Below are 18126 nucleotides of genomic sequence, written 5' to 3' on the forward strand. Positions count from 1 at the left end.
TGTTAAGGATCAAATTTTAAGAACGGGTCCTTGCCAGAAGGTTGTCTCCTTGGTATAAGTGGATGGGAAGCTTCCACTTTGAGTAATTACAGTGCCTCACCTGGAAGAGTGGCTGACCATGTGCTATTTGCACCACTAGATCTCAGCAAAATCTAAACCAGGGTCATGTACCCAGCAAAGAACAAGCTCCTCCTTAGGAGGGTCTAGAGTGAATCCCTTCCTGTTTTCCACATTGAACACCACATCTCTATTTAGCCACATTCCCTTCCCCGTACTCCTGCAACTGCTCTGCTTTCAGTTTAATTGCTAAATTGGTTTTAAAATAAAAGAATCAGAGACAAGTTTGGAGATAGCTTTGGCAGCCCTCTCCCTGGGCCCTAGTTCAAAGGAATCTCTGCTCAGAGCCAGGGAAGAGAACAGCAGACTTAATACACTCTCTTTGCAATCCTCTGGCGTGTAATGGCACAGCAGGGGTTGCTGGGAAACGAAGTCTTTGATGATCTTCTCTTCCCGCTGTGAAGACTAATGACTTTAAAGCAGGAACCCTGTCAAAGATGGGGCTTCCATGGAAAATCTTACAGCAGTGTAATTAGACAAGGAAGCAAAGTTTTGCTAACTTACCAAAAAAAACAAAAAGCCCCTCCCCTAAAAAACCTCAACTACACTTCTAGGGCAAACAATTATTAAAGAGGGTCTCTGGCAGAGCTGCCAAGGAGAAATTCCTGCAAGTCTGGAGCAGCCAGTGTTCCAGAGCTTTGTGCTCTGCATTTCCAACAGCTCAGTACAATGTCCTTGCAGACAGGAGAGTGGACTCAGGAAACCAGGCTTCTCTTCCTGGCTCTGCCACTACCCTGCTGACCCTGGGCAAGTCACTTCACCTCTTTGTGTTCTGTTACCCCTCCCACCCTTTATTCACTTCGTCTATTTTGGAAGGTCTGCCAGGCAGGACTGTCTCTAATGATGTGTCTGCACGGTGTCTATCACAACAGGGCTACTGGAACACAAATAATTAATAACGTCATGAAAAGTTATTGGTCTCTCTGCTTTAAGCTGCCCCATACTTAAAATGATTGATATTACATTCAGGACCAATTAAGGGAGATTATAAAGTCTGCCTGGGAATTTACTGCTGCCCTCAGAAGAAGGGAGGGAGGGGAAAAGAGAACCACACTGAAAACTGAACCCTGTCTCTCACTTTCAGAGGTGTCTCATCAGCACATGAGTGCCTGGCATTAGGATGTGGATTATGCACCTCGGAACAAAGCTAACTTGAGTCAAACAAGATAAGAAATGGGCCAAACTTTGGAAATGGAAAATTGTAACCCAACTGGAAATCGTTAGATTCAAGCTTCTTCATGCCCAAAATGAGCCAGTAACAGTCAGCCTCTATCTACCCAACCTGAAGTAATTCAGTTTGCCTCAGGATTTCAAACCGAATCCAAGCCAGTTTGCTTCAGTTCTGACTCTGTCATATTCAAATTGCTTGGTTCTGGATTTGTTTGGGAGAACTCTGGGATTCCTGCCTAGCTCTGAGCTCCAGGATCCTTTCACCTGGACCCCACTCAACAGGCCCCTTTGTCACCTGCAGCACCTCCGTTAGAATAAAAAGAAGCAGCATGATGCCGGAAGGGAAAGGAAATCCCAACCAGACAGTTCCAGGAGGAGGGCGTGTGAAGGTAATAGTGTCTCTCCAGGGCAGTGACAAGCCACAGTGAGGAAGCGGGAGGAGGGGGGCTAATGGGAGGATAATCACATTTGCAGGTGGAACGACAATGACAAGGTCTGAGCATGGAAAGCGCAATCTGAAGGAGGAGGGGAGGGGAAGGGATGACAGAACACACAGCTTCTTTGGCAGACCCTGCCCAGAGGCTTTGTGAGCAGCTACAGTTCTCTGGGGATTTATCCACGGCTCCAAGGGAGATGGATAAGTAGGTACAATGAGGTGGAAGTGAGCCAAGGGGAATGGACGGTGAAACCTAGCCAGCTGGTAATGACAGGCGGAGCATCTTGTCCCCGCTATACTGCTAATTTGAATCCCATCCAGCTCAGTAACAGTCCAAAGTCGCTGTCCTCAAAGGGCTGCTTGGTGGCCCATGTGGGATTGGTTTGGTGGCCCTAGCCCAATTTCCCAGTCTGTGTGTCACAAATGTCACAGCTGCAACAGATGGTATCAGGCCTTCTCAGTGGCAGCCCCCTTGGAGCAGCACAAAGCAGGAAGTCTCCAGTGGCAGCTGGACAGTGGTGCTCAGTGAGAGGCAGCGGTGGGATTCCTGCCTGATAGGACATCCAGTGCTACATCTGTCATTACAGGGAGGCTGTAAGGGATGCCGTGTCCCCTCTTAACTGCCAGCCTACCCAGGCATCTTGGCCCAGGCTCCCAGCCCTGGCACTTATCCACAGCCTGCAGCTGTCTCCTGTCTGTCTCTCTCATCAGCACCCAGCTCGGACCGGCAGACTTGGCCCTATCCCACATCCCAATGAGCCAGACCATGGATCAAGAAATCCCTAGGCAGAAGAGACAAGACAGATGGGGGGAGCTCGATGTGGGGGCAAGGCACCTCCAGGTGTGAGGGGGCTGGAGGGGGGAGGAACCCCAATTGGAGAAAGGTGTAAGGAGACACCTCCCGAAGATGTAAGTTGTGTTAAGGAGACACACACACATCCCATTAGGCAGAGGAGGGAAAAGGAAAAATGGTAGGAGGAAGACAGAGGGATGGGAGAGCTCCCACAGGAAGGAGAGTGAAAACCCAAAGGGAGGCAATTCACATGGAGAGAGTCTGATGTTGGGGGGAGCTGCACACAGGAAGAGGGAGCAGAAGAAAGGGGTGGAGAAGAATTGGTAGGGGAAGTAGAAGTGGGTGGCAACCTGGGCAGCAGTGACCATGAGATGGTTGAGTTCAGGATCCTTACAAAAGGAAGAAAGGAGAGTAGCAAAATATAGACCTGGGACTTCAGAAAAGCAGACTGACTCCCTCAAGAAACTGATGGTCAGGATCCCCTGGGAGGCTAATATGAGGGGGAAAGGAGTCCAGAAAAGCTGGCCATATTTTAAAGGAGCCTTATTGAGAGCACCGGAACAAACCATCCCAATGTGCAGAAAGAATAGCAAAATATGGCAGGCGATCAGCTTGGCTTAACAGTGAAATCTTCAGCGAGCCTAAACACAAAAAGGAAGCTTACAGGAAGTGGAAACTTGGTCAGGCTGCAGGGGAGGGGGAACAGCAGGGGCGGGTTCAGGGGCTAGCCTCCCCAGCCAGGAGCTCAGATGCCGGGCAGGACGGTCCCGCGGGCCGTACTTTGCCCACCTATGGTCCACAGTGACCTAGACAAATTGGTGGATTGGGCCAAAAAAAATCTGATGAGGTTCAGTAAGGACAAGTGCAGAGTCCTGCACTTAGGATGGAAGAATCCCATGCACTGCTACAGGCTGGGGACTGACTGGCTAAGCATCAGTTCTGCAGAAAAGGACCTGGGGATTACAGTGGATGAGAAGCTGGACATGAGTCAGCAGTGTGCCCTTGTTGCCAAGAAGGTTAACGACATATTGGGCTGCATTAGTAGGAGCACTGCCAGCAAATTGAGAGAAGTGATTATTCCCCTCTATTTGGCACTGGTGAGGCCACATCTGAAGTATTGCGCCCAGTTTTGGGCCCTCCACTACAGAAAGGATGTGGACAAATTGGAGTGAGTCCAGCAGAGGGCAACAAAAATGATCAGTAAAAGCAGCAAAGAATCCTGTGGCACCTTATAGACTAACAGACGTTTTGGAGCATGAGCTTTCTTCTTCTTCTTCAGCTGCTTTTACAGATCCAGACTAACACGGCTACCCCTCTGAAAAATGATCAGGGGGCTGGAGCATAGGACTTACGAGGAGAGGCTGAGGGAACTGGGCTTGTTTAGTCTGCAGAAGAGAAGAGTGAGGGAGGATTTGGTAGCAGCCTTCAACTACTGGAAGGGGGGTTCCAAAGAGGATGGAGCTATGCTGTTCTCAGTGGTGGCAGATGACAGAACAAGAAGCAATAGTCTCAGGCTGCAGTGGGAGAGGTCTAGGTTGGATATTAGGAAACACTATTTCACTAGGAGGGTGGTGAAGCACTGGAATGGGTTACCTAGGGAGGTGGTGGAATCTCCATCCTTAGAGGTTTTCAAGGCCTGGCTTGACAAAGCCCTGGCTGGGATGATTTAGCTGGTATTGGTCCCGCTTTGAGCGGGGGATTGGACTAGATCAGGGGTCCCCAATGCAGTGCCCGTGGGCGGTCCTAGCCAGCGGTCGAGCATCTGCTGAAATGCCGATCGCCACCACAGTCCTTCTGTGGGGTCCACTGGACTAGATGACCTCCTGAGATCTTTTCCAAATCTAATCTTCTATGATTCTTTGATTCAAAGACAGAGGCGGGCAAACTTTCTGGCCTGAGGACATCAGGTTTCCAAAATTGTATGGAGGGCTGGTTAGGGGAGGTTGTGCCTCCTCAAACAGCCAGGCGTGACCCTGCCAACGTCCCCTATCCGACTGTTCCTGCTTCTCACCCCTTGATGACCCCCCTGGGATTCCTGCCCCATCCAATCCCCTTGTTCCCTGTCCCCTGACGGCCCCCCCACCAGGACTCCTGCCCCATCCACCCCCCACCCTGCTCCCTGTCCTCTGACTGCCCCTGGTTCCGCTGCCCCTGATCGCCCCCCAGCACCCCATCCAACCCCTCCTCTCATTCCTCACTGGTTCCCTGGGACCTCTGCCCCATCCAATCACCCCCTCTCCTTCCTGACTGCCCTCTTGGAACCCCTACCCCCATTCAGCCCCCCTGTTCCATGCCTGTGACTGTCTCAACCCCTATCCACACCCTTGCCCACCGACCACCATCTCGAACTCCCCTGCCCCCTTACCGCGCTGCCTGGAGCACCAGTGGCTGCCAGCACTACAACAGCACTGCCCAGAGCACCAGGACAGGCAGCCATGCCACCACGCAGCACAGAGCACTGGGTCAGGCCGCGGCTCCCCAGGAGCTTGCAGCCCTGCCGTCCAGAGCGCTGCACCGGCAGTGAAGTGAGATGAGGCTGAGGGGGAAAACAGGGGAGGGGCCAAGGGCTCAGGGGCCAGGCAGGAGGGTCATGCGGGCCGCATGTGGCCTGTGGGCCGTAGTTTGCCCACCTCTGATCTAAGAGAAAATACCCAGTGGGTCAGGGTCAATGCAGGGATTGCAGGGCTGGAGAGAAGAGAGAGGGAAGTGTCAGAGTGGCTGGGCAGCTGGCTGAGCAGTAAGTGGAGGGAAGAGAGAAGTGGGCTCCAATGTCAGCAGACATTCCTGGCGCTGAACTGTTGCCAAGTCCTCTGCCCACTCCAGACGCTTTCACAAGCCATCATTCCCAGCAGATTTCGCTCTCTTTCTGTTTTAATCATAGAATTGTAGGACTGGAAGGGACCTCGAGAGGTCATCTAGTCCAGTTCCCTACACTCACGGCAGGACTAAGTATTACCTAAACCATCTCGGAGAGGTGTTTGTCTAACCTGCTCTTAATCTCCAATGATGGACATTCCACAACCTACATTAACTAGTCGCTTAACGTTGTTGTTATGTTCCTGAAAAATGCGACTTTAAGTGAAACGATGTTAAGCAAATCCAATTTCCCCATAAGAATTAATGTAAATGGCGTAGGGGGTTAGGTTCCAGGGAAATTTTTTTCATCACACACACACACACACACACACACACACACACACACACACACACACACACACACAATAAGTTTTAAACCAACAGTTTAATACTGTATACAGCAATGATGATTGTGAAGCTTGGTTAAGGTGGTGGAGTCAGAGGGTGGAAGAGGGAGGGATATTTCCTAGAGAATGCCTTACTGCTAAATGATGATCTAGCATTCAGCTGAGCCTTCAAGGGTTAACGTTATTAATTAGGGAGGAGAGCATGGCAGACAGAGACAAACACACACACCCTGTGTGTCGGGGAGAGAGAGAGAGAGAGAGAGAGAGAGAGAGAGAGAGAGAGAGATGCACATTGCCCCTTTAAGTACGCTGACACCACTCTAAATACATTGCCTTTAAAAAAATCAGGAAGTTGAGACAGCAGCTGCGGCCAGCAAGCTCTCTCTATCCTGTCTCTCTCCTCCCACCTCCCCTGCACAGCAAGCAGGAGGCTCCTGGGAACAGCTCCAAGGCAGAGGGCAGGAGCAGCACATGGCAACAGGGGAAGGGACAGCTGAACTGCCTGCTGGTAGCCTGCTGGGCAGCTGCCACACAGGGAACTTAGAGGTGTGGGGAGCTGATAGGGAGCTGCCGGTCCACCCTGGTTCCAAGCCCCCACCAGCTAGCTCCAATGGACTGCTCTTTCTGCAAGCAGTGGACAAAGCCGGCAGCTGCCAAAAAACGTTATAAGGGAGCATTATGCAACTTTAAACGAGTATGTTCCCTAATTGATCAGCAATGTAACAATGAAACAACGTTAACCGGGATGACTTTAAGTGAGGAGTTACTGTACCTAGGCTATTTATGCCAATGCTTAACCACCCTGACAGTTAGGAAGTTTTTCCTAATGTCCAACCTCAACCTCCTTTGCTGCAATTTAAGCCCATTGCTTCTGGTCCTATCCTCAGAGGTTAAGAAGAACAAATTTTCTCCTTCCTACTTGTAACCACCTTTTATGTACTTGAAAACTGTTATGTCCCTCCTCAGTCATCTCATCTCTGGACTAAACAAACCCAGGTTTTTCGGTCTTCCCTTATAGGTCATGTTTTCTAGAACTTTAATCATTTCTGTTGCTCCTCTCTGTACTTTCTCCAATTTGTCCACATCTTTCCTGAAATATGGCACCCAGAACTGGACACAGTACTCCTGTTGAAGCCTAATCTGCGCAGCGTAGAGAGGAAGAATTACTTCTTGCTTACAACATTCCTGCTAATACGTCCCAGAATGTTCCCTTTTTTTGCAAAAGTGTTACACTGTTGACTCATATTTAATTTGTGATCCACTATGACCCCAGATTCCTTTCTGCAGTACTCCTTCCTAGGCAGTCATTTCCCATTTTTGCATGTGTGCAACTGATTGTTCCTTCCTAAGTGGAGTATTTTTGCATTTGTCCTTATTGAATTTCATCTTGTTTTCTTCAGATCATTTCTCTAGTTTGTCCAGATCATCTTGAATTTTAATCCTATCTTCCAAAGTAGTTGCAACCCCTCCCAGCTTAGTATCATCCACAAACTTTGTAAGTGTACTCTCTGTGCCATTACCTAAATCACTGATGAAGATATTGAACAAAACCAGACTCAGAAGGGATCCCACTCCATATGTCTTTCCAGCTTGACTGTGAACCCCTGATAACTACTCTCTGGGAATGGTTTTCCAACCAGTTATGCACCCACCTCATAGTAGCTCCATCTAGGTTGTATTTCTCTAGTTTGTTTATGAGAAGGTCATGCAAGGCAGTATCAAAACCCTTACTCAGGTTAAGATATACCTTATCTATCACTTCCCTCTATCCACAAGCCTCGTTACCCTGTCAAAGAAAGCTATTAGACTGGTTTGACACAATTTGTTCTTGATAAATCCATGTTGACTGTTACTTATCACCCTATTCTCTTTTAGGTATTTTCAAATTGACTGCTTAATTATTTGTTCCATTATCTTTCTGGGTACTGAAGTTAAGCTGACTGGTCTGTAACTCCCTGGATTGTCCTTATTTCCCTTCTTATAGATTGACACTATATTTGCTCTTTTCCAGTCCTCTGGAATCTCTCCAGTCTTCCATGACTTTTCTAAGATAATCACTGATGGCTCAGATAAGAACATAAGAACGGCCATACTGAGTGAGATGAAAGGTCCACCTAGCTCGGTATCCTGTCTACTGACAGTGGCCAATGCCAGGTGCCCCAGAGGGAATGAACAGGTAATCATCAAGTGATCCATTCTGTCACCCATTTCCAGCTTCTGGCAAACAGAGGCTAGGAACGCCATCCCAGCCTACCCTGGCTAATAGCCATTGATGAGATATCTCCTCAGTTAGCTCCCTGAGTATTCTATGATGTATTTCATCAAGCTCTGGTGACTTAATCTATCTCTATGCAGAATCCATCAAGCATTCTGGGCCCCACACAAAGCCATGCCATTATCTCCCCATGCTGGGGCATTTCAGAATAGCTTCAAAACAGGAAGGCATCGGCGTCTGAAGGTTTGTGCAAATATATGGAAATGCATGCAAATCTGCAATCCTTTAAGGCCAAAAGGATTTGGGAAGGTATGGAGATATGGAGGAGGGAGAGATTCTCAGGCAGCAATGGCAGAAAGGTACGGCAAACAAACACGACCCTGGAGATAGCTGCATGGCATCATGAGCAAACGAAAAAAGCCAGTGTGACCATTGCATGGGGAGGAGATGGCTAATAGTGAGGCACAGTGAAGGCAAGTGCAACTCCCTCTTTTCTATTAAAACAGGAGGAAGAGCTAATTCTGCTGCTGAGGAGGGAGTGCTGATCCCACAGGACTACTACTCTTGTCTGGCTAGTGGGGAATCTGGAGTGGGAGGTGCAGATCCCTGGTCAGTAGCTTAACCAGGACCAGCACTGGGCAGGGAGAAAAAATGACCCAGCTGGGAGTCCTCTATTCCAGTGTTTTTCAAAGTTCGGGTCGCGACCCAGTAAGGCACTGGGTCACCTTGCTCAGCACACAGGGACCCTAGCAGCTCAGGTCAGTACTGCCAACCGGGACATTTAATGTCCCTTCGGGGGTGCTGCCCAGCTAAGGCAGACTAGTGCCTACCTATTCAGACACCGCAGTGCACCCTGGAAACGGCCAGCAGCTGGTTCAGCTTCTATACAGTGGGGGCCATGGGGCTCTGCACGCTGCCCCTGCCCCAAACACGGGCTCCGCACTCCCACTGGCTGGTTCCCAGCCAAAGGGAGCTGAGGGGGGAGTGTCTGTGGGCGAGAGCCATGCTGAGCCGCTTGCGCACCACTGCCTAGGAGCTGGACCTGCTGCAGGCTGCTTCCAGGCACAGTGCTGTCCGCGGTGCCAGGACAGGTGGGAAGCCTGCCTCTGCACCTGGTTGCACCACTGACTGGGAGCCACCGGAGGTAAGTCCATGCCCCAATCCCCTGCCCCAGCCCTGAGCCCCCCCAAACCCGGAACCCCTTTCTGCACCCCAAACCCCTCATCCCCGGCCCCACCACAGAGCCTGCACCCCCAGCCCAGATCCCTGACCCCCTCCCGCACCCCAATCCCCTGCCCCAGACCTCCCCCAAACCCAGAGTCCCTCCTGCACCCAAAACCCCTCATCCTCAGCCCCACCCCGGAGCCTGCACCTCCAGCCCAGAACCCTGACCCCCTCCCGCACCCCAACCCCCTGCCCCAGCCCAGAGCCCCCTCCCACACCCTGAACCCCTCATTTCCAGACCCACCCCACAGCCCTCACCCCTGCACCCCAACCCTCTGCCCCAGCCCTGAGCCCCCCTCACACTCCAAACTCCTCACCGCCAGCTTCGTTGGGTCACAGACATCAACTATTTTCTTCAATGGGGTCCCCAGAAAAAAAGTTTGAAAACCACTGCCCTATTCGTCTCCTCTAAAGGAAAATCCATCTCCCAGCTGGCTACTCAAGACTAGGGGAAGGACACACGTGCAGGGCCGGCTTTAGGCCTATTCCACCAATTCCCCCGAATCGGGCCTCGCACCTAAGAGGGCCCCACGCCCCGTGAGAATCCCTTCCCTGGCTAGAGGCGCCTTTTTAATTTTTACTCACATGGCGGCGCTCTGGGTCTTCAGCGGCACTTTGGCAGCGGGTCCTTCACTTGCTCTAGGTCTTCGGTGGCACTTCGGCGGTGGGTCCTTCAGTGCCACTGAAGACCTGGAGTGAGTGAAGGACCCGCCGCTGAAGTGCCGCCAAAGACTTGGAGCACCGCCCGGTGAGTACAAGCCCCACGTTTTTTTTACATTTTTTTTTAAGTCATCCCTGCCGGGGCCCCATCGAAACTGTTCGAATTGGGCCCCACACCTCCTAAAGCCGGCCCTGCATATGTGCACACACATTTAGCCAGTTAGACCTGCTTGGGGACCTGGACTCCCTTTGGATACATTTCTTCACTTGTCCCCTTTGCTCAGCCGTGTCGCCACAAGGCCACACAATGGCAACACCTCTGACAATAGTTCACACGTTTTTGGGTCTTACATAATGGTGGGTCTCTCTGGTAACAGATTCCAAGGCCAGAAGGAACCATCTGATCTGATCTTGAGTATAGCACAAGCCAGACAACTTCCCAAATAATGCCTAGAGCAGATCTTTTAAAAAAAAAATCCAAGCTGGATTTAACGATTGTCAGTGATGGAGAATCCACCCCGACCCCTGGTAAATTGTTCCAATGGTTAATTACTCTGACCGTTAAAAATTTACACTTTATTTCCAGTCTGAATTTGTCTAGCTTCAACTTCCAGCCACTGGATCAGGTTAGACTTTTCTCTGAACCTTCTCTAATTTATCAATGTCCTCCTTGAATTGTGGATACCAGAATTGGACACAGTATTCCAGCAGCACTCGCACCAGTGCCAATACAGAGGTAAAATAACCTCTGTGATCCTACTCTAGATTCACCTTTTTATGCATCCAAGGATTGCATTAGCCCTTTTGGCCCCAGCTTTGCACTGGGAGCTCATGTTCAGATGATTATCCACCAAGACAGGTTTTGAGAGTCACTGCTTCCCAGGATTCAGTCTCCTATGGGTTCCCAGGGTTCCTGATGAGTATAGCCTACATTCTTTGTTCCCAGATGCATACATTTGCATTTAGCCAATTTACAATGCATATTGTTTAAAGGCCTAACATTTTGTTTGGACAGAAAGAAAAGAACAAGATGTACAGGGCCAGAGCTTCAGCTGTTTGATTGTGATGGAGCTACATTACTGATCCACACCAACTGAGGATCTGGATCTTAGGCTCCAAAACTGGGGAGGGCAGGGGAGTTCCACTGAACATTTAGACACAAATGAACATGTCTGAAAAATTTTGACTTTTTATTGAAACCCGATTTTTTGTTTGGGTGAAAACCAAAACACTTTTGCCATTTAGCCACTAAGATCTGCAGCAAACTGTGTCTGTCCCATTCTTTTCCCCACAACACAGCGATCAGGTGCCTAATTCGACAAATTTTCAGCACACTTAAGCAGCTCTCATAATACACTGGAAATTCTGCTGTCCAGCACTGCTCTGAGATGCCCACATCAGCAACTCTGAAAATCGGGCTCTCGCCGCTCCAATGTAATGCAATGTAGGCAATCAGCTCCATCTCGCTTTCAGCGTTACCGCTTCACTTTCTTCATGCAGCTCAGCACTGGAAGTTATTTTCCCTCAAATTCATTAGCTTGCATTTTCCCGACCTCCATCTCATTATGTTATTTCTTAGCCATGATTCTAATCTCTCTGGGTCCCTCTATATTCATTATCTTTTCCCCCTGGTGTTCAAAAAACACCGCGTGGTTTCGTAGCATCTGCCAATGGAATAAATGTGCTTTTTCATCCCCTTTTCCAGAGCGCTGGATTTAGGAGGGGAGGATGGTCTCATAGTCATGGCAATGAAGAGGGATGCTGGAGAGCTGCCTCCCTCGGTAACCCTGGACTACTCCATGACACTGTAACAAACCCATGGTCTCCTAGGACTGCACTAAAATCCCAGTGCTGCTCAGCATGGCTCCCTAGAACTTTGCAGCAGCAAGGACAGAACTTGGAACCTCCAGCTGCACAGGGACCGGCCACTTGAGCTCAAAAGAGAATCTCCACAGTCGGTATCCCTTCTATCTTCTCCCTAGACTGCAGCCATCCACTAGAGGGCAATGGAGTCACACACATTAACTGTTAGCACCACCAGTAGAATCGGCCACTGTTAATTAATCGACAGGGCAAATCCTGGAGGGAGGAGATGGAGGTGCTCAGCAACTCTCTGGGTTTGGCCCAAGGCTGGCAGCGCAGAGCCTTCACCTGCTGCTCTGTTCTGATTCCATTTAGCAGAAAACAGTGGTTCCCATACTCATAAGCAAGATTCCAATGATGCTCACTGGCCTGCCAGGATGATAGAAGGTTAGAGTATAAAGTACACTGCTGTCCTTGGATCAGATTTGTTGTTGATTATTACTGTTGATTGAAAATGTTAATTAAGTCGAGACGGAATCACCACCCTTGCAACAAGCCACTGGACACCACTCCCAAATTCTGTGCATTGCCATTCTCCTGACCCTCTTTTTGAGGTGCATTCAGTTTCCATGACAGTACTCAAGGGTCTCACAGTTTCACAGACAAAGAATCCACTCATTGCCACAGAAATATTGTCCTGAATCTCAGCAATCATCTAATAAAACATGTTTCTAGCACTTGTGTTTGCCAGCGTAACATTCCAAATGTGAGCAGAGTGCAGAGAGATAGAACGTGGTCGGCAGATAATGGGGTTTAGAAAGGTGTTGACCAATTCTATTAATGTCACTGGGCTGTCTGATTTGATCATTTCAGTGTCAATACTGTTCACTGCCGACTGTTTGTGCAAAAATACCCAGCTAACCTGCTTCTCTCCCAACCTCCAATGGCCTCCCACCCCTTCCTAGATGCCAGCTGTGCCCTAGCCAGTTGACAACTTCCACAGTACAGCTATACGCCAGCAGCACAAAGCTCTGTTGCATGCTGAAAATTAACAGGTGGTATGAAACACACTGGTCAAGATCATCAGCTGGTCTAAACAGGCACCTGCCGAGGACTCAGCCCAGTGAATGTAAAACAAAAATGAACAGCAGGAGTTCTGTGCAGACTGGGTTATCCATTTTCATACTTAATTAAATATAAACTCTCACTTTTTTTATTTACTCTATTGCAATATTTTTAGTCTGCTGCACTCCAGAACCCCAAAGCCTTTGCAACAGAGCTTAGATCCAGCTTGCTGCAGACTACACAGACCTTGACATTACTCTTCTCCAAGCCAATTTCCATTCATTCTTTCAGGAAGATGTCATGCGAGAGATATCATAGCAAATGCTTTGCTGAACCCAGATACTCTACACGACGGCCGTTATGTTCCCACTGTCCGCTAATTGTCTGACTCGCTCAGAAAAACCCACCATGTTTGCCTGGCAGGTTTTGTCCTTTATAAAGCCCATCCTGCCTATTTCTGATGGTTGTTACCCTGTAAATGCACCTTCAAAGAGTCTGGACCAAAAGAAAGTAACCACGGAACATGCTGACCAAATAAGTCTCTTTATCCACCTCCAGTGGTTGGATCCCATTAAGCAGTGTATGAGTCTACTAATGCTCCCAAACCTGCTGGTCCTTCACCTCATGCAGTAGAGACTCTTGCTTTTAGATCCAGGGGCACGTGGCTCAATCCCATTGACCCTTCATCTATGGGGCTGCTCCAACAGGGAACGTTCATAAAGTTAGTAGAATGTCTTGCTATTTGTGGTCCATCAAACTTACCCCTGGTTCGTGCCCCACTCGTTCCGGATGCAGAGATGTTTGTGCACCGGGTCCTTCATGTAACCCTCATAGCAAAGGCACTCACCTAGGAATGGAGGAAGGTAAAATAAGAGAATTAATTGTACTGGCCACTGCTGGAGACAGACTACTAGACTAGATGGACCAAGGTCTGATCCTATGCTCCGAATGAACCCTGCTAATGGGAGTCTGTGGGCTCCATGAGGGCTCACAACAGGCAAGGAAATCCCACCTCCAGGTGCCAGAGGCTGAAGTGCACAGATTGTGTAACTGCATTAACTCTGTCCCTTCCGGAGATCTACAGGTAATGCCATGGCAGTGGCAGAGATGAGCCCTCACACCAAATACTGTCTCCTCGTCTCCTCCCTCCAGACTTTGCTACAACTGCCAGCGGCAGCCTCTGACCCCTGGTCTAAAGGCTGGGAGCTGGTGGTTGTACAAAACCAGCAAATGCTCGGAGTAGAATTCAGAGCACAGCCAGTGACAGGGGCCACCTCACCATCACCTCCCCTCTCCTCAATGGCTTTTGGGGCATTCCCCAGGGCCATAATTAGGGAGCAGCCCCTGCACTTCCTTGAGTATGGCGAGGATAATTCTCACCATTTATTACATGGACTGTGCAAGGGGGGAAGCTCCTTTCTTCACTCTCACTCTCACCCTCCTGCACTGTGAAGCCACGTAAGAATAGGCCGAATCTGGATCTTCGTTAGTTAATATTTATAAAGTGCTTTAGGTCCCAGTCCAGCACAGCTCTTAAACACACACTTAACTTTAAGGGTTTCACTGGGAATATTTAAGTGCTGAAAGCTAAGGACGTGTATAAATGCTTTGCTAGAGCAGGGTCTTATAGAAGAAAATGCTAAAAATAATTATTATGTGGTATAAACTCAGTGCACCGTCATGCAACAATGTAAATATGGTGAATTTCAGCACCCAAGCATCAGGAAAATTCAAAATTAACGTTCCCAGAGCACAATTATCTTGGTCAAATTACAACAGCATAAGTACCACTGTGGTTTGGATTACTGTTTAGGCCAATGCATTTATACCTTACAAAACATATTCTATGCAGCCATGTTACAGTAGCTGTGGGAATATTTGACCAATACTTTCAAATTTAGGCATCTAAAGTTAGACACCTAAACCCGTATTTAGACACCCAAATAAGCAGGCTGACTTAGAAAGGTGTTGAGCATCTGCAGCAATCATTGGCTTCCAGGGGATTTGGGGCTGCTCAGTTTCTCTGAAAAACAAGTTACCATTTCCCTGTGGAATGACCTTGCTTTCATTTTAAGTAAAAATGAAGCGTATGAATGGTATCACAGTAAGGAAAAGTGCAGTTAACTTGAAATTCCATATTGCTCATGTGCTTTCCAGTATTTCTTGCCTCTGATCAGACCAGAAGGATTACAAGGACAGGCTCTATCACATGCTATTTCAGCACTCCCGCCTCCTAGATGAAATTCACCCCATGCAGAAGTCCAGTGTGATGCCCACCATCATGGTTGTACCTGGGGTTTGAACCAGGAACCTCCAGAGCTAAAGCATGAGCTAAAAAAAGCCCTGTAGCTAGAAGCTGTAGAAGTCCTATTCTCTGTGGATCAGGTGCAGAAGAGAACACACAAACACCAAACAGTCGGTTACACCAACAAAAGATCTACGCACTAGACCACTTAAGCTCTGAGGGGTGGATGAGTTTCATGCTGGCTATCATCCCCTTCACATGACAGAACCCAGAATAGCAGAAGCCTCACCAAAAAGAGATCTCTCAGTTTGGGGCAAAGATTTTGCTTGGCTACTCTAGCTCAATCCGTTTGCAGCTTCCTGCTCTTAAAAAGCCAGCTTCCAAACTAACAGATACCCTGCGTGCAACATCACTGGAATAGGTGGAACTGTATAGGGGACAGGGCTGGGCAGCATAGGCTCCAAAGACTATAGTCCGTCAGGACAGCCTCCTGCTCTTAAAGTGCCACATGCCTTTAAAACACAGATAAAAGAACCCTGAATTTTTAAGACCCAACCCCAAGGGGGCCAATGCCTCCTTGCCCAGGAGCTGCATCTGCTGTGACAGATGGTTGTGAACACATGGAACGCTGATTCTGGAGCAAGCACAGACTCCCAGCAGGGGAGCGAGTGGTTATTATAGTAGATGATACAGACTGTGCGCAGGTACACACTGGCCAGAGGGAAGAGATTGACCCAGCTTCTGCAATGACTTAAGCCCATGCAGCCCTGCCGGTGTGGTGCTGAGTGGGCAGTAGTGCCGAATGTGCTCTATGGCACAGAGAGGCAGGATCATGTGGCTGAGACACTGTATTGCAACTCAGGACACTGGCTCTGCCACAGACTCTCCATGCGACCTTGGAACGGTGAAATGGGGAGATCAAGCTTCTTTTCTAGGATCTATTTAAACAGCAAGCCTGGTGGGGTCAGGACTGGCTCCCATTATGTGTCTGTACAGCTCCTGGCACAATGGGGCCCTGATCTCGGTTAGGACCTCTAGTCCCACGATAAGACAAAATCATCATAGAAGGAAGGTGACTTCTGCCCACAGATACTCCTGACTACAGCAGCTCAAGTGGACAGGCGAGCAGAATGTGGGCCTGTGGCGAGGCGGTGGGATACCCCACAGCCCCGCTGAAGGACGAACCTTCCCTACCACCACCCCGGGCAGAGCCGCTGGGTCCTGCGCCCGCCCCTCAGAGGTCACGGCGCAGACCCGGAAGTATGAAAGCTCGCCTGCAGAGCTCAGTAGAGCCCCAGCCACCACAGGGGCCAGACGTCTGCAGCCACTGCCAGCCGGAGCTCACACCCGGCCAGTCGAGCCTGCCCCGCGCTCGCTACCCAGAGGAGGACCAGCCGAGCCTGCCCCGCTCCAGCTACCCCGAGGAAGGGCCGAGCCTGCCTCTTGCCAGCTACCCCGAGGGAGAGCTGAGCCTGCCTCTTGCCCGCTACCCCGAGGAGGAGCTGAGCCCACATCTTGCCAGCTACCCCAAGGAGCAGCTGAGCCTACCATCGGCTACTTACTCAGAGGAACCGATGGTGTTTGAGACCGGCGGTGACGCTACGATGACTCAGGTACCCTACGAGGGGGAGTGTGGAAGTAGCTCGGGGGCAGTCGACCCCAGTCTGGCTGCAGCAGGGCCAGAGCCAATGTCAGTGTGTTGCGGCCAGGATCCCCACTGACAGCAGCGAGCTTCTGCCACTGCTAGGGCCACGGGCTGGGATGCAGTGGAGTGGGAGGGCCTGCGTCCCCCCTGCCACCCAGTCCTTGGGTGGCAGACTCCTCATTTTCCCTGGCCTGGAGAGGCCAGGACCTCCTGCTAACTGACTATTGACTCAGCCCCTGCTGAAAGGCCTGAGTCCCAGACTGTTTGTTTGCTGCCCCACCCTGATCTAGGGCCTGGCCTGCTACCTAACTATTACTGCTCAGCCCTGCCTGAGGGCCTGAGCACTCTGACTTCGTGTTTGTTGCCCTGCCCTGACCTAGGGCCGGGCTTAAGATTCCTATTACTGCTCAGCCCTGCCTGAGGGCCTGAGCATTCTGACGCAGTGTTTGTTGCCCGCCCTGACCGAGGGCCTGGACTGGCTTCGGACTAGTGACTCAGCCCCGCCCTGGGGCCTGAAACCGCCTAACCGAGTGTGCATTGTTCCCTCCGACAGCAGAGCCATCGGCCGGCAAACTAGAGCGAGGCGGTGGGATGCCCCACAGCCCCACTGAGGGACGAACTGCGGCCAAGCTGCACTACAGGGCCGTTGTTTGGAATGGGTTACTAAGCAGGCTGTGGGTAGCATAGATGATCAGAGATCAACTCTGCAGGTGGCGGGACTGATACTGGAAAATGGAGACCTTCATCTCTACACCACTCCTGGTCAGCTAGTGCCAGAAATCTGCGCTAGCTGATGGCTCTTCAGCTGCCTACATGAAACTAGCTGGTGGTTACAATCCAGTTCCTAGCATGCCAATACTCAACAGGTTCTACCTGGGCCCCTCTCAGAGAGGCCCAGGCATGGAGACTGCACTGCCATCCACCCTGGCAGGGAACAAGTCACAGTGCTGGGGAGCTAATGTTGCCACTGCTCATCTGTTTCATGGCTAAATCTGCAGGGGGATCAGTTTGGCAGCTTGCCCCAGCACTACATCTACTCAGAACTGAAGGAAGAGATGTGGTTGGGTGGAGTGATCCTGAAACATACCCAGGGCAGATAGCTTAGAGTATCTCTGTGTATTCTCTCGGAGATTTTTACAGCAGTACTCATACCGGTCGCACACGCACAGAGCCTGCTTCCCAACCCACTCTGAATGTATCTTAATAGTACAGGGCTTTGAGGCTGTGCAACCGGTCTCTCCAGTTCCTTCTCTCCAATGGAGGCTATCCCAATTCCAAAGTAGAGGGGAGGAAGGTGAGTAGTGGAGCACCCACAGGGACAGTCATCTCGAAGAATGTCAGTTACTGCACAGGGTGAGTAACCTCCTCTTCTTCTTCCAGTGGTGTCCCAGTGGGTGTTCCTCAAGGAGTAGGGACTTCGGATTTGGTAAGAATGCGGTAGATAATACAGCTCCGCCTAATCGTGTATCAGAGAGAGGGCCTTGAGTAAGGGCATAATGCTTAACAAATGCATGTTCAGATGACCAAGTGGCTGCTTTGCAGATGTCAGC

At 50.1% G+C, this 18126-nt stretch overlaps 1 protein-coding gene across 3 annotated transcripts in view; it reads right to left on the reverse strand.

Moving 5' to 3' along the window:
- Positions 1-18126, reverse strand: part of ASTN1 (astrotactin 1) — a 209522-nt gene that overhangs the window by 90995 nt on the left and 100401 nt on the right. For all 3 annotated transcript variants that reach the window (XM_050962986.1, XM_050962985.1, XM_050962987.1), the window contains exon 8: positions 13449-13533. In XM_050962986.1, coding sequence (XP_050818943.1) covers positions 13449-13533 — 85 coding nt within the window. The remainder of the gene's footprint in view (positions 1-13448; positions 13534-18126) is intronic.

Source organism: Gopherus flavomarginatus, chromosome 7, assembly GCF_025201925.1.
Source record: "Gopherus flavomarginatus isolate rGopFla2 chromosome 7, rGopFla2.mat.asm, whole genome shotgun sequence".
NCBI classification, from domain to species: Eukaryota; Metazoa; Chordata; order Testudines; family Testudinidae; genus Gopherus; species Gopherus flavomarginatus.